At 37.4% G+C, this 14,567-nt stretch overlaps 1 protein-coding gene across 2 annotated transcripts in view; it reads right to left on the bottom strand.

Annotated features, from left to right (window-relative positions):
* USH1C (USH1 protein network component harmonin) overlaps window positions 1-14,567 on the bottom strand; it is a 49,088-nt gene that overhangs the window by 24,199 nt on the left and 10,322 nt on the right. For both annotated transcript variants that reach the window (XM_065635489.1, XM_065635490.1), the window contains exons 5-14: window positions 10,657-10,765; window positions 10,525-10,549; window positions 9,748-9,805; window positions 8,883-8,986; window positions 7,539-7,623; window positions 7,059-7,118; window positions 6,721-6,777; window positions 4,734-4,876; window positions 4,065-4,130; window positions 1,031-1,155 (exon numbers count right to left, since the gene is read on the bottom strand). In XM_065635489.1, the coding sequence (XP_065491561.1) occupies window positions 1,031-1,155; window positions 4,065-4,130; window positions 4,734-4,876; window positions 6,721-6,777; window positions 7,059-7,118; window positions 7,539-7,623; window positions 8,883-8,986; window positions 9,748-9,805; window positions 10,525-10,549; window positions 10,657-10,765 (832 nt within the window). The remainder of the gene's footprint in view (window positions 1-1,030; window positions 1,156-4,064; window positions 4,131-4,733; window positions 4,877-6,720; window positions 6,778-7,058; window positions 7,119-7,538; window positions 7,624-8,882; window positions 8,987-9,747; window positions 9,806-10,524; window positions 10,550-10,656; window positions 10,766-14,567) is intronic.

Genomic DNA, 14,567 nt, shown 5'->3' with positions numbered 1-14,567 from the left:
TTTACTTCTCCTCATGGATGAGAAGCAAGGGAGCTTCAATACATTCCTACAGCCCCCCGGGAAAAGATCTCCACATTTTTCTGAAAATTAAACATTGAATTCATTTCCTCCAAGCCAAAACCAGAGATTCTATATCTATCTTTTTTAGTTAGAAGCAAGTAGACAAAAATACCCAAAACCATAGTCTCCACTCTCCATAATACACTGATTTAGAGTAAAGGAGAAGAAAAAAGGTAATGATAGGAATAGTACGAAGTGCATTCATTCAGTCCAAATGAAACTGCAAGAAGTTTTCCACCTTCAGACACTCCACCTCTCAAGACCTCGTCCCAAATATAAAAATGATGTTAAATTATTTGCTGATATGATTAATGCAAAAAAGTCAAAGCTAACTGGAAATGAAAGAACAAAAACAAACTCATCTCCCCTTCTTCATGCTTTCATTTTGAAAAGTAACAAAACCCAGTAACAAAACGGCCACAAACCCTAAAATATTACTTATCATCATAAGTAATATTTTCTTCACAGACAAGAAAGCACTTGGGTGTATGCAACTTAGCATTTGAATATCAGCTTATCCACATGGACATAAAAGCACAATTACATATCACTTAAAAAAAACCACATCACTGCTTCCATTTGGGCATATAGTGGAAATCAGCACAAGTCTACTGATGCAAGAACTGCTCTGTCAAGCAAAATACCCAACAGAAACAGCACAGAAAGCAATGCACCAAAACCGCAAGCTAAAGAGGTTGATACTTCAGACAATTTCTTAGTGAGCTTTTTTTTTCTTTTCCTGCTGCTGCTGATTGTTAAAAACTGTGGCTGTTTGAATCGATGTAGATTTTGCAAACTAGGTACCTGTTAAATAAGAGCTATTAAATTCATCTATCATATGCTTCCAGCCTTCTGAAAATAACCAAGTCATAGATGGCTTGGGCACAAACTGGTAATACATTCCACACAGCTCGTGATATGTCTGAAACAAATGCTTTCCCTAGGAAGCAGACTGAAATCAATTACTTACTTTTGTGTTTGGAACGAGGGGCAGCATGCACTTCTGCAGTTACAGTTGTTAGAGCTTTGGGAGGTTCTTTGGGACCCCAGTCTTCTTCCCACTCCTTTTTAAATTTCTCTTCCTCTGCTGTTATCCTATAGGAAAAAAAAATGCAGCTAAGAATTCTGAATATAAAAAACCCAGCATCAATATAAATTCATTACAATCATTGTTTCGTACACCTGGTGTTCTTCTCTTTCACATAAAGCATAATAATCTGCCCCTTCCCCCAACCCAAATTCCTTACAAAGCTACTAAAATAATCTGTACAATTTAACTGAGTAAAATATTCTTGTTTAATATTGAAGCTTCTGAGGCAAGTAATATAAACACTTGCACAGATATTAAGCCCAGACTGATACTACTGCAATACTGACTGTCACCTTCACTAAAGCCAAAAACCATCTCACACTTAATAATTTTTCATTTTTAGAACTGGGAAGTACCTATTAGAAAAATAGTTTTGATTAAAATACTAAGTGACAGAATATCTACCATGTGCCTAAATCAGATGTTACAGTAGTAAATTATACCTAAAAAGTGTGCATCTTATATTTGTATCTTATCTCCATTTTGATGATTGCTTCCTAAACGTATAGTCTGAAGCTACAGTAAAAAGTGACTCTTCCAAAAAAGAACTAAATACCATTCAAACACAAACCACATTAAATTCAGCATTCTAGGGAAGAGAGAGAGAAAGGGAGACAACATCATCAGCATACTTCAGGGCAAAGGAGCTCATACAACAAAATTACCTAGAAAGGCACCATGATCAAAAAAGGACATTTTGAAGGAAATAGCTTCTAGCTTCATATGCAGTGCCTTTAAGTAATCAGAGATCTATTCTTGGCTGTAGCCTGTCTTGAACTGGTAAACTGATATATGGTGCCAAAATTTACCAGGTCTTAGGTATATATGATGCTATTTATACTTGGATTGTATTTTGCATCTCCATATAAGCTAAGCTAAATTTAAAAAAATATCCACATGTGGTCAAAGCACTATTAAATCAGCAGCTAAGGTTAGTATTTAAATTTGAAGGCATAGCAGGGAACATTGGACAGAATGTTTAGATTTGGTTTTACATTTTCTTTTAATTTAAAAAAAAAAGGAGGGGGGCGGTTTACCCTGTAACTTGCAGTACATGGAGTTAAGGACCTCTGCCATTTAGGCCCATTTGAAATTTTTTCCTGAATGCAGGATACTACTAAAGGGCACAGTGACTTTTTACAAGGAATTCCTGCAGAAAGAATTTTAAAAATTAAGCAAAGAGTCATCCTCAAACACTGTTAATACAGGAAAGCATTATATTCTAGCAAAACTGCCTGCCTGCAATTAAATCTACTATTAAATTATCATTAAATTATTAAATCTAAGCTTTAGATTAAATCTAAATTCCTACACTACCATCCTCCCTCCTCTACATGAATGAGACTGACAACTGACTTAACAGTTTGGACTGTGCTATGGAAAAGCTTACCAAGTACCTGAGCAACACTTGGAAGTTATACAAGGATAAAGACATGCTAGACCTTACAATGAGCAGCCCTCAAGGCAGCCTCATCATCAAAGTCCTCACTGAGCAAAGATGCGCTTAGTTCAGAAGGATACTGCAGATATCAAACATTCATTGTAACAGACAAGAAATTTGGATTTGGAGAATGGAATCATTTTTCACTTGTGATGGTCTACTTTTTATCAGCTATCCATGGCTATTGCAGGGATTTCTACAATAGATCACAATAAGGAACAGGGTGTTACCTATTCCCCATGTATTAGAAAAGGAAAACATGTAAGAATTCATCCATGTGCTGCAGTAGAGCCGACAGTAGGACTGTCAGAAGATTCTTCTCTTGTGACAACTACAGAACATATTTTTTGCACCTCACAGGTTCAGAAATCTCTACACTTTTTCTATCAGACAACCTTAGCTAATACAGGTATATAAACAGGGACTTAAGTGAATGAACATGAATTAAAAACTGTTTAAGACCTCAAAGGTGCAAAGGTGATTACTTCAAGGTCAAACTTCACTCTAAAAGGTTGCATCAAAACAGATATTGTGCAATTTCCCACTACCTTTCATGTAATTTCCCAGCATCATTGAGAATAGAAATTACTGTGAGAAAAATAACATGTTATACTGGTTAATTTTAGAGTTCTGAATGTAAAACAATGCTTAAGTTACATTTATAGTACTGACTTCATTATGGTACAATCTTTGAATGAATGTAGTACCTAGAATCACAGATTTTAAAAAAACAGAATAGACTGTGATAATAAATGTCAGATTTCCTGAACAAAATAGGTTACAGAACTTCCTGATTTTGGTGCCAGTTTTAATTTCTCTCCTTAGAAAAGCAAAAGCCTGCTTAAAATTTATGATGACTGACATTTCTACTCAAGACAATCAGCATCACATAGTCCTTGTTTTAGTCTAAATCTGCATAGCTTTTTTCAGAACTGCCTGACAGACTGAAAAGGCTATTAAATTCCACACTGTGGACACTCATGAACAAACTACCTGTGTTTTGCTTTCTTTTTCTGAAATACGAGTGGATATGTCATCAAGCCCCTGAGTATATGCAGGTTTTCCAACTCTTTAGTCATTCTTCTGTTTCTTCCCTGATCCATCTCCTTGCAGTATTCATTTCCTTTTTTACGTTAGAATCAAATGTCGTGGTTTGTGACAACAGAGTAAAGCAGCTCTGAGACACAGAACTTTCTTAATCTTAAGTTTCTCCATAAATTTACAACATTTTTAAAATAAGCACTCAAGTTCGATTTCACATTGAATTTATTATCACCTCATGTTTTCCAAGTGTTGATTTTCAGATCAGTTTCTTATTCCATAACTGTGGTGTACTTATCCACATGCATTGGACCCTACCTTTAGCTAAACGGAAACACACACAATTTTATTAGAAAAGAACATGCAGAATGTTTTCAGCTAACATACAAGGACTCTTTCTCAGGCAGCATTTTCAGGCAGGTTTTTACTTACTGCTCTATTTCTCTGCGATATCTCTCTTCTTCCTCTGCAGCCTTCTGGGAAATCTCCAGTTTTCTTCTAAAATAATAAGAATTAGGACACAATGATAAAAATAATATTTTCTGAGTAAGAACTTGCACGAAGTATGACACCATATAGTTTTTAAAAGATAAAGACAGTAAATACATATGCACTGGGGAAATATGCTCCTTTTTAGAAGTTGTCTTTAAGATACGAAGGGTTCAACATACTTTTGTAGGAACCCTGAGGCTATCCATGACCATCTGGATAATCAGAAGATAAACTATTTAACTCTGTAAGTCACCGTCTCCGAGATGGTTCCAGAGCATGTTACTGTAAGAGTATAAAATTTGTAACTGTCCTGCTAAAAATAAAGGATGAGGCAATGGCATCAGGAAAATAACTAATATCACATTGAACCATAGGGGTATGATGGTCAGGGAACAAAGAGACCCTTCTACTCAAGATGTATTTAAATGATATTAACGTTGAAAATCCAGAACATCAAGAGCATCACAGTATAAGGATTTATGAATGGAGACTCTGCAACAGCAAAATTAAGTTCATCTCAGTTGGGAATCTTCACACAGTTGTTCCTGCCTTCCATGCCATCCCAAATCTAAGCTAAATTTTTCAGGCTGTCCTATGCAAAGTCCTTACAATCTCTCTTTCTCTTGCTGCTCTTTGATGATTTTGTTAGTCTCCAGGGCGAGTCGCTTCTGATGCATTAACTCCTGGCGTTCTTGCTCACGGAGACGTGCTTCTCTCTGCCTTTCTTCTTCAGTCATGAACAGCTCTTTCCCCTGTAATCAGAACCGCCACGCAAATCAGTTGCGAAAAAGTCTCATCAATGTAGTTCTTCCAGGAAATAATTCAAAACCGATTACAGACTAGCACAACTGTCATTCCCTCATATCACTTTTTCTGAGGAATGCTTTCTGAAAGACCCTGAAAAATCTGACCACAGCATTCCAAAGAACTACTCCAGTTTCAGTCTCAAAGTTATGATGTGCTATAAACACCTCAGAAGAGGCATGCAACTACTGAAGTCTGCAACAGTAGTGCAGGTCTCATACCAAAGACATGCTCAGTGTGGCACCCAGAAGAAATTCCGCATTATACCTCCTTGAAATCTAACTGAGGAATGCAAAGCTATAGAACAGCACGTTGAAAGAATCCCAATGTGAAAGACAACTACACAGTTACCATGTTTTAATGTTCTTGTGGCTGACGTGGAAATGTACCATCATTCAGGGAACCCAAACACATGGAACGAACATTGCCAACAGGCTACAGAGTTTATGTGTTTCAGTTGCTTTTGTTCCTATTTCATTTGTTTTACAGTTAAGACACAACCACTATTTTCTATTCATGAAAGATATTTCCATGGTGCTATTTGTGGAACACTTCGATAGCATTTATCTAATTTTCATTACCAAAACTAAAATTCCATGTTAATTAGAAAGGCAGAATTGTTCGTGTCTCTAAGGCTCCAAGTAGACAGCCTGACCAAGAACAGGCAACGAAGAAAGCTTTTGCATCATGGTCTTTCCTGACTGAAAAACAGGGCTAGAGAAGCTGTTTCGTTTTGCAATCTCTTCTTCAGTACAGAGATGCGTATTGAGAAAAGGAGAGACAAGCAAGGTGAATTAGGGTGGAGCAGAAGAGTTCCATAGCAAAAATTCATCATTTTAAGGATGCGATCCCAGTGGTACATGCTGGAGTAGATCCCATCTTTTCTAATAGTTGTTAATGCACCTGGGAGTTGAAACTAAAGTCCCTAGGATGTTGAGCTCCTGGAGCTTAATCAACTCGTCTGAAGCATGTGTTTAAACAATGCCTACAGTGCCCTTGGACAACTGCATCTTGTTACCAAAAGAGTAGTTTAATTAAATCATTAATTCCTTAACATAGCTACACAGCATACGTGAGCTCCTAGGAAGTAGATTAAATGATTTATTAAAACTTGTTTTCCCAACTCAGTTGCAAGGCAGTTAGAAAAAAACATCTTTGATTAGTCTATGGAACTTGAGTATCCTCTTGTATATAACTATATATTTTACTATAAGAAGAATTAAAGCAGTAATAACATTTAAGCGTTTATTGAAAGTTGCACTGAAGTTAGTGAAAAGATTTAATTAATTTCAGTTGGCTATAGATCAGACCCCAAAGGCATATGGTTCAGTTGTACAAAACGGTGGAAATGGAGAACTGAACAATTTTCAATATGTTGATACACTAAAGAGATCAGATAAATAGTTACACAAGGAATTAATTTGTAATACGACTAAGACATCAGCTATTCATGAAGAAAAATTGACTCCAATCCACCTTTCGTGTTTCAGCAGAAGCAGCTATCTATTAGAACAGAAGCTCTTAAACACAAGAATCCATTATGTTAAAGTTATTTTCAATTCCTTGTCAAGGGAATGGTTTTGCATTGCCCACGGTCATGAAACTGAGAATACTGTGGATAGTTACCAATGAAATAATCAAAAGCCAGTCAACACTGCCTTTGTTTAATGGAATTCAGTGGTATAGACATGATAATGAAACACAGCTTTACTTCTTATCTATTTATTTTTACCATTTATGTGCCCCATAATAATTTTCACAAGTGTTCTGCTTTTATAAATACACTACTTACAGCGCCTGCTACCACAGAGATAGTCAAAGTACGACTACTTTTGAGGACTCTGACAGCCTGCAAATTAGAACAAAACAAAAGTCAGTCTGAATCAAGTGATAAAAGGCCTGTATATATATGATGAAAGATGCTGGTTGTCAAGGCTGGAATATCCAGAAGAGCTATCTGAACTAAACAGAGTGGTATGTATACAAATCTCCAGATTCCCATGTTCAATACACAACCTCTTTGGTTAAGTAGCCCGATATCGAAACATATTTCTGAAGCCAGGAAAAACAGACAGATGCTTAATAAACTGATAACTATGTATTCAGGGAATTAAGAAGACTCAACCTTACCTCTTTATGATCCACATTAGAAAAGTCTACTCCATTCACCTCAACGATCTGATCACCGACCTAAAAGAGTTAGTCCAAATGTTAGTACGGATGCTAAATGACTGCATATATTAGATGTAAACAGAAAGGGATATACTCTTTTAACATTCTTAATACAATCATCATAGGTGCTGGCATAGTACAAGGAGAACAGACCAGAAATTGGCTAGGCTTGCACATCCTCCCATATGAGCATTTCCTACTGCTACTGTTTGAGACTAAATACTGAGCTTGATTGACTGCTGGTCTGACCCAGGAGAGCACTTCTCATGTTCTTAAAATTTAGGAAACTAACTTAATTTGAAATGTAACCACACAGTATTTTGTTCCCATGGAAAAAACCCTACAGTTAGGGACTTTACAGTGATATAGAATCCTTGGAGGAGTAAATACCAAACAAGATTTCCTTGTGGTACCTACCTTGGAAGGTGGCGTACTTACCTCTAAGCCCACCTCTGCTGAAAGAGATCCCGGCTTAACATTGCTGATAAAAATTCCTGGTTTTTGTGTTGGACCACTGGAAATGCTGGTGTAATATAAAACCCAAAAATTTATAGGATAATATTTATAGAATAATACTGTAATAAAGTAAAAAGTCTTAGTTGTTTTCTTTTTTTTTTCCAATTACAGAATGTTTTTGTGGTATCAGCCTACTCCAAAACAAATACCAAAATTCACTAACATACACACAGCAGTTTATCATCCTACTTTTCTCTCCTTTACACCACAAAACTGTGATTTAAGAAAAAGTTAAAAGAAAAATATTCAAGCTTTTGGACTTTTCCTTAGATATTGAAACTAACATAGTATACTGACCTACACTGTCTAAGGGATCAGGACACTAATGACATAGGAAAACAATCATGTAACACAAGGAAGAATTACTAATTGCTTGCACTTTAACTCATTGAACTGTGGTATACTATATATATATATGATACAATGGTATCTTTCAGGGTTATTTATTAGAAGAAAGAAGGATGTTTCAAATAGGGGTCAACATCTAGCCTGGAAACTTTAAGCTGCAATCTAAGGTGAGCCCAAACACAGCAATGATTTTTGTAGAGAATATATCCAGCAGGTGATGTTGAACCACTCCTGCAGGTTTGTAAATAGTTTTTTTAAAACCTCAAGATCTTCCAAATAATACGAAAGAAAACTTATGCTTCAGAAAAACATTCTGTGCAGTTCCATCTTCATCACTTCAACTATATATTCCTAAATATATAAGAAATCCTACAATATCCTTTCTACCCCCAAACGTCCATAACTAGCTGCAAGGACAGGAGTCTGAGAAGTTTCTGTTCATATTTCTAAAAATCTAGCAAATTTAACACTACTTTCAGAAACTGGATATACCTGTGTGATGGCTTCTCAGTTACGAAAAAGGTCACAGAAAGCACTCAAAGTTCAGGGACTGAACATGACACTGGACACTGCTGGAACTTGCTACATCACAGAGCAGCATTTGGAAGTATTTTAAAATGTAAAAGTATTAAAAAGATCCAATTCCATGACAATTTGTATCAAACAATCACTTTCAGTGTGTTCTTATTTTTAAATTTAATATTGTTTCATTTTAAGTCAGAACTTGTAACACAGGTATTTATCATTTGTCTAATAATACATCAGGTGTGCCTAACGATAGATATCCTTCGGTTCCAGTTTGCCTTCCTGATCCAGCATGGATCTCCATTTTTCTGATATCAATGAAGGATGGAAATAATTGCCTTGGATGTCTCACTTAACAAACCAGGGACATTAAATAAGAAAACACATACCCACCTGCATCCCATGCCTTTTGTACCAATCAAGCTAATGAAGACTTTCTTCTCTTTATTGTCCCTCCCTCCAGATGAAGCAAGACCAGCGACACTGCCCCCTCCTTCCTGCAGGGGGATTAACAATGCTGCAGATATTACTCTGTGTTGAAGTCTTATCACGACTACAATAAAACTTCATGAAGCCAGGATCAAACCCTGCCAATATCAAGATAAGATTCCTCCAAAGTCCTACTGGAGATGAATGTGAAGTAGTGTCATTTCAGTGGAGATGCATGGCTGAGGTGAAAGACTGAACTTTCTATTTGGAGAAGATTGTTTAAATAGTCAAACACTGCCTTCAGAAAAGTGTGCAGGAAAATGAGAGGAAAGTGATATGGCAAAATAATCATTTAGATGTTCCCTGACAAAAGAGTTGGAAAAATACATGATAGTGCTCATTATTTGACTAAGTCTTTCTTCCTGAAAGCAAAAGAATGGTAATTGTGGTCTCTCTTTTCATCACTGCAACCCATAGAAGTCACTTGCATTCATACCTGTCATTCCTCCACTAATATAGCTAAGATAAGCCAAATAATCCCCTAAAGATTTATACAGTAGAACTACAGCCTGGTAAGTTAATAAGCTCATGCAAAATAAAGCACCATTTACTGAGTAAAAGATACTTCATTTGTATCCTGCCCTTTCCTTATCTAATGATTCCAGAATCATTTCATATCACAAAAGATGTTTCTCCCAGAACACCTGTAACAAGATATTGCATCATAGAAATACATATAATAATTTCTGTGATAAGGTCAGAGGAGAAAGTGTTTCAGAACCATTACAGATTTCCCAGAAGACATCATAATAAAATATTGATATCTCACCCCAGAGTCTGATACAAACTGGTCCACATATTGCCATTTAAGGGGTTCATCTGCTGAACTGGAAGGAAAAAGTAATTTAAAATAATGGGAACAAAATAAATATGAATGTATTCAAGAAGACACTTTGGAAGGTGGCCTATTTTGCATCCACAAGTTCCTTTGGATACCTTTCACAACAATTGTTTTATTTTCCAGCAATTGAAATAGAACATCAAGAAAACATACAAATATTTAGGCTAGTAAAGCTGGTCAAACGTAAAATTGAGAAAACCTCCTCAAGTGAAACAATTTTGGGAAGCCCTAAGAAAGACAGTGAAAATAATCCTAACAACTTGAACAGCTTAATGTCTATGCAGAGACACACCTCCCATTATTAACATTTCTCAAACATCCTGCTTCAAGTTTCACCTTTGCAACAAAAATTTGAAGAGGACACTAAATTGAAACTTTTTTCTAAGCTCTGCAGCAATATCACATGCTACATACATAGAGAAGCAGTGGAGCTCTCCATTCAGCTGGGTGCATGGATAACAACATTTCCAGGCAACATCCATGAATAACAAGGAAATAGAAATTGCTTCAATTAAGCAGGCGACTGGCATAGAGATTCATCAAACAAGACATCTGCCTATTTATCACAAAGGATGTGACATTTTAATCAGCTACAGAGATGCCCATTCACACATTTTCAAATATACAGATAAACCCAGAGGTTCTCTGGGTATTGAAAAGGCTATGTGAAAATGAATAATTTGTTTTCAAATTAAATACCATTACCTTTTCACAGGTATCATGCCAATATCTGAAAAAAAAGAGAAAAATACTCTGTTAAGTAACACTTTTTACAGATCACTAGCAATCTATTAATAGCAATCTTTAGTGACACAGGTGATTTTTTATGTTACTTACGTCTTACTTTTATGGACACTATTTTCTTGGTACGAATGAGGTTTATGACTTCTTCATGTGTGCATGACGAAATGGAATATCCATTTATACGAACTATCTCATCTCCAACCTCAAAAACGAAAACAAGAAGAAAAAATAAATTGTGAATTAATGTTTAAAAGTTTTTAAGCACTGATGCAATCTGGCAATCATTTTGATGCAAAGATTTGGTAATGTTAAGTCCTGAACACTTTTTGAATTTCAGGCAATGTCCAGATCAAATTTACCTGTATTTGTTTTAACTAAATATTTAACACCAAAAGGGCAGATTAATGGCCAAGTAACTGTAGAAACAAATCTACATGGTGCATTCAGTTTATCTCCAAGACTCATTGTTCAATCCCCAAACAGGCCAGCTTTACACAGAAACTACATATGCCCTGGTATATAAATTAAGCACGAAGGCCATTCTCCAGCACTGAAGACAATTCCCCCAAAGCAGGGCAGCTCCACATAACCTGCTCCCAGCAATCACCCCTGGCACATGTTATCACCCAAATTGCTCAGGAACTGATGGAGAGTGCTCGCTGGCACAGACCAAAGGCCAGGCTGGGGACCACACTAAGGTTTATCAGCAAATGGCAGCACCTCAAGAATACTCCCTGACAGCCTTCACTAGTGTAGAATAGACAAGGTGGCTTAAGTGTTCAGCTGCTTCTATAAAATTTCAAATCTTATTATCGGAATAGACAAAAGAATTAATAGAACTAATGTTTATTTGGTGATAAAATGACAATATGTTATTGGAAAGCTTTTATTTCAAAAGGTTTCCCTTCCTCTAATATAAATCCAAATTTGATATGACGTGGCAACTAGACTAGAAATCTCCAGGTTTTTTCTGAAGTCTGCCTAATTATCCCCTTCATTAGGTAGTCTGAGAATGAATCAGTGATGGAGACACTGCTCACTTCATTTAAGGTTGTATCTTATTAGTTGCTCGAGATAACACTGAAAAGTGCCAGGCCCTGGCTAGAGCATCATGAGCAAAGACTTTTACTTGACGTGAACCATGTGACATGACCGTGTGAAAGCTCGTGCATTTTCTCTTCCATTAGGCAATGCTAATCAATCCTTTGCACAGTAGTATATGCAAATGATGACCAGAAAATGGCTTTAACAACAAAGCATCAACAATACCGTCTTATACCTCTGTACTTTGATCTCCACGAGAACAAAACCAAAGTACTGCTCTCCAGTAGCATTTCTTATGAACCATTGTGAATTTTTATTAACTATCAAAATGCCACCCTGATAGTTGACAGGACTTTTCTCATTAACATCAACAGAATAGAATTTTGTTCTTAAATCAATGAAATGTTGTGTTCCTCCTTACAAATATGTCTGCTTTCATGGCAGCATTACCCTAGTTAATGATTTCCTAACATTTTTGACTCAAACACTCATGTATCAAGCATGTTTCAGTACAGGCTTCAGTTTTCCATGCTGGTATCTGCATCAAGCTGATTTCAACTTTCAGGAGAGTTAAAGCAACTAGCTGCGAACAACTTAAATTGAGTGGAATGCGTCATCATGCTCATTAAAAAAAATATCTACAATTACTTTGTTGAGAGGCTCTGTGCTTTCACTTTAGGTTTGGAAAAGGTCTTTATAGCACAAATCAAGAGCACAATTTCTACAATCCTAGTGAACATTTTCATTGACTAAAAAGTTTAGGGGAAGAAGCAGGTTCATCATAACAGCTTTGGTGACAGTTAATATAAAGACTCTGGCTACAGTAGTTCTGATCTGAGGGGAATTTCCCTTTCATCCACTTGCTTTGGGACTGCTGGTGCACCAGCCCCTGGTACCAAGATCAATTGTGAACACACTGCCAACCGCTGCTGCAGAAGATCAGAAGAGCTGGCTCTTCCAGAATGCAGGTGGCACAGGAGACTCACCAGGAACAGGGAGAGATGAGAAGCCTCATTCAGCTCTAACCACTAAGGTGGTGCAAGAAAAATGCCATTGTGCAAAACCCACTATCTGCTTACAGAATTAAAAACTTCATTTGAATACTCACAACAGTACTACAAAAAAATATTGTAACCTTTAACATGTTTTTCAAGACTATGTTACCTTAGATAACTCTGTGACCATATTTTTTTAATATAAGTGTGGTTTTTTTCTTTTGAGCCAGATACTTTTAGTCTCCACCACAGAAACTTTCCAACTTTACTGTCACTGAAAGGACAGAAGGTAATGCCACCAGTCTTAGATGGAGCAAGTGATCTACTGTGGCCATACTGACTAAATCATACAGTGCTTTCTCCATCACACAAATTTGATAGGACTAGCTGTACCTGGGAATTAAAAAAAAAAAGTGACGGTTTAGCTCACTGAGGACTAGCTTCCTTGCAGCTCGCTAACAGCTTTAGGGAAAAAAAACAGGCACATCTGGAGACTCCTCCTGTGGCACGGCACAGCTCAGCACCAAAAGCCTTACGTGAAAGGAAGGAGTAGAACTGGAAACGGGAATTCCTCAATATAGCCTATGCCTTAGAGACTGTCTCATTAACACACAGCAACAGGTCTACCCTTGGGTGACAGGACATTGGGCATGCCATCAGCTGCTGAAAAAATCCTATGTAATAAGTATTATCGAATCTTCCTGTTGTGATCTGTTCAGCTAAAAAATAGAACAAACAAAACCCCCCAACAACACCACCACCACAAAACACCACAAACAAAACAAACAAGCAGCAGCAAGGCAGGAAACCACCCACTTCTTCACTTCTTTCACAAACTTTCCTGCTTCTTCTGGGAAGTGCCACATGCTCTGCAACAGTACACAAAACATTAACAACACGTCCACTGTACCAGCATAGCTCATATACCACAGTTTCCTCTCCACTGAACTCGAAGATTTTTGTCTGAAACAACAGAGCATCAAAAGACCACGAAAAGCAAAGAAAATGCAAGATGTGACTGTCCTGCAGGAGGGCACACCTTTGCAGAGGCAGAACACGATTGCGTCCCGAGCCCCAACTAGTAAGCCTGCTGCTCCACCTGCTGGGCTCCCCCAAACCTCCCCCAGGCAGCGGCCTGCCTGCGCCCTGCAGCACTCACACCTCGACTGTTTTCACTTCAGCCACTCAGATTTTTAACATGATCCTTAATAAGAGAGGAAATAGGTCAGTACTGAAGGCTTTTGAGCATACAACCTGCCAAATCAGACAAGGAAAAGCACATGCGCTCTGCAGTTTAGTGTCACACTCCTGATAGCTTGTGCTATGAAAGAACATTCACTTAACTCACTTAACCAACTTGTTCCAAACATTCCAAACCACATCCACCTACCCACCCATCCATCCCACAGGCCTGGCATCCATGCCATTGCAGTCCTCTTTCACCTGCAAATACACCACTAAATTGTAAGCTAGTTCCCCAACCCAAACCCAAGAATTTCAGTCCGGAACTGTCCCATTGCCCTCAACGCTTCAGGAAACCCATTGTAAATAACGCATTTTTAGGACTGGGATTAGCACTGGCAATGTGACTGTACTACCAAGAAGCCAAGTAGCTCAGAGATAGGTCAGACTTGTGGCACTGTGTATAAAGACTTAATATCCCCTAAAAACCATTAGGACTCAGACTATTTAGGATTCTGCCAGTTATTCCAGGAAATGGTATGAAAGTGAATGACCTCTGCTCTTCAAAGGAAGGTTGAGCTCCTCAATAATAAAATACTCAAAAAGCTTCCTCCATTCCCATCTCTGGCCGCTCTCTGCATTACTTACTTGCAAAAATATCAGAAGTTTGTGTATAACAATTTTGAGCTCATTTGATCTACCTACACTTTCCTGTTGATCTTACGTATTTGCTGTTGGAGGGCTTTGTGTTTATTTTTACCTTAGTTCAAGATCCCTCTTGCA

Source organism: Caloenas nicobarica, chromosome 5 (genome assembly GCF_036013445.1).
Source record: "Caloenas nicobarica isolate bCalNic1 chromosome 5, bCalNic1.hap1, whole genome shotgun sequence".
NCBI classification, from domain to species: Eukaryota; Metazoa; Chordata; class Aves; order Columbiformes; family Columbidae; genus Caloenas; species Caloenas nicobarica.
The sequence above is the reverse complement of the archived record's forward strand: the minus strand, read 5'-3'. Positions and strand labels throughout refer to the sequence as shown.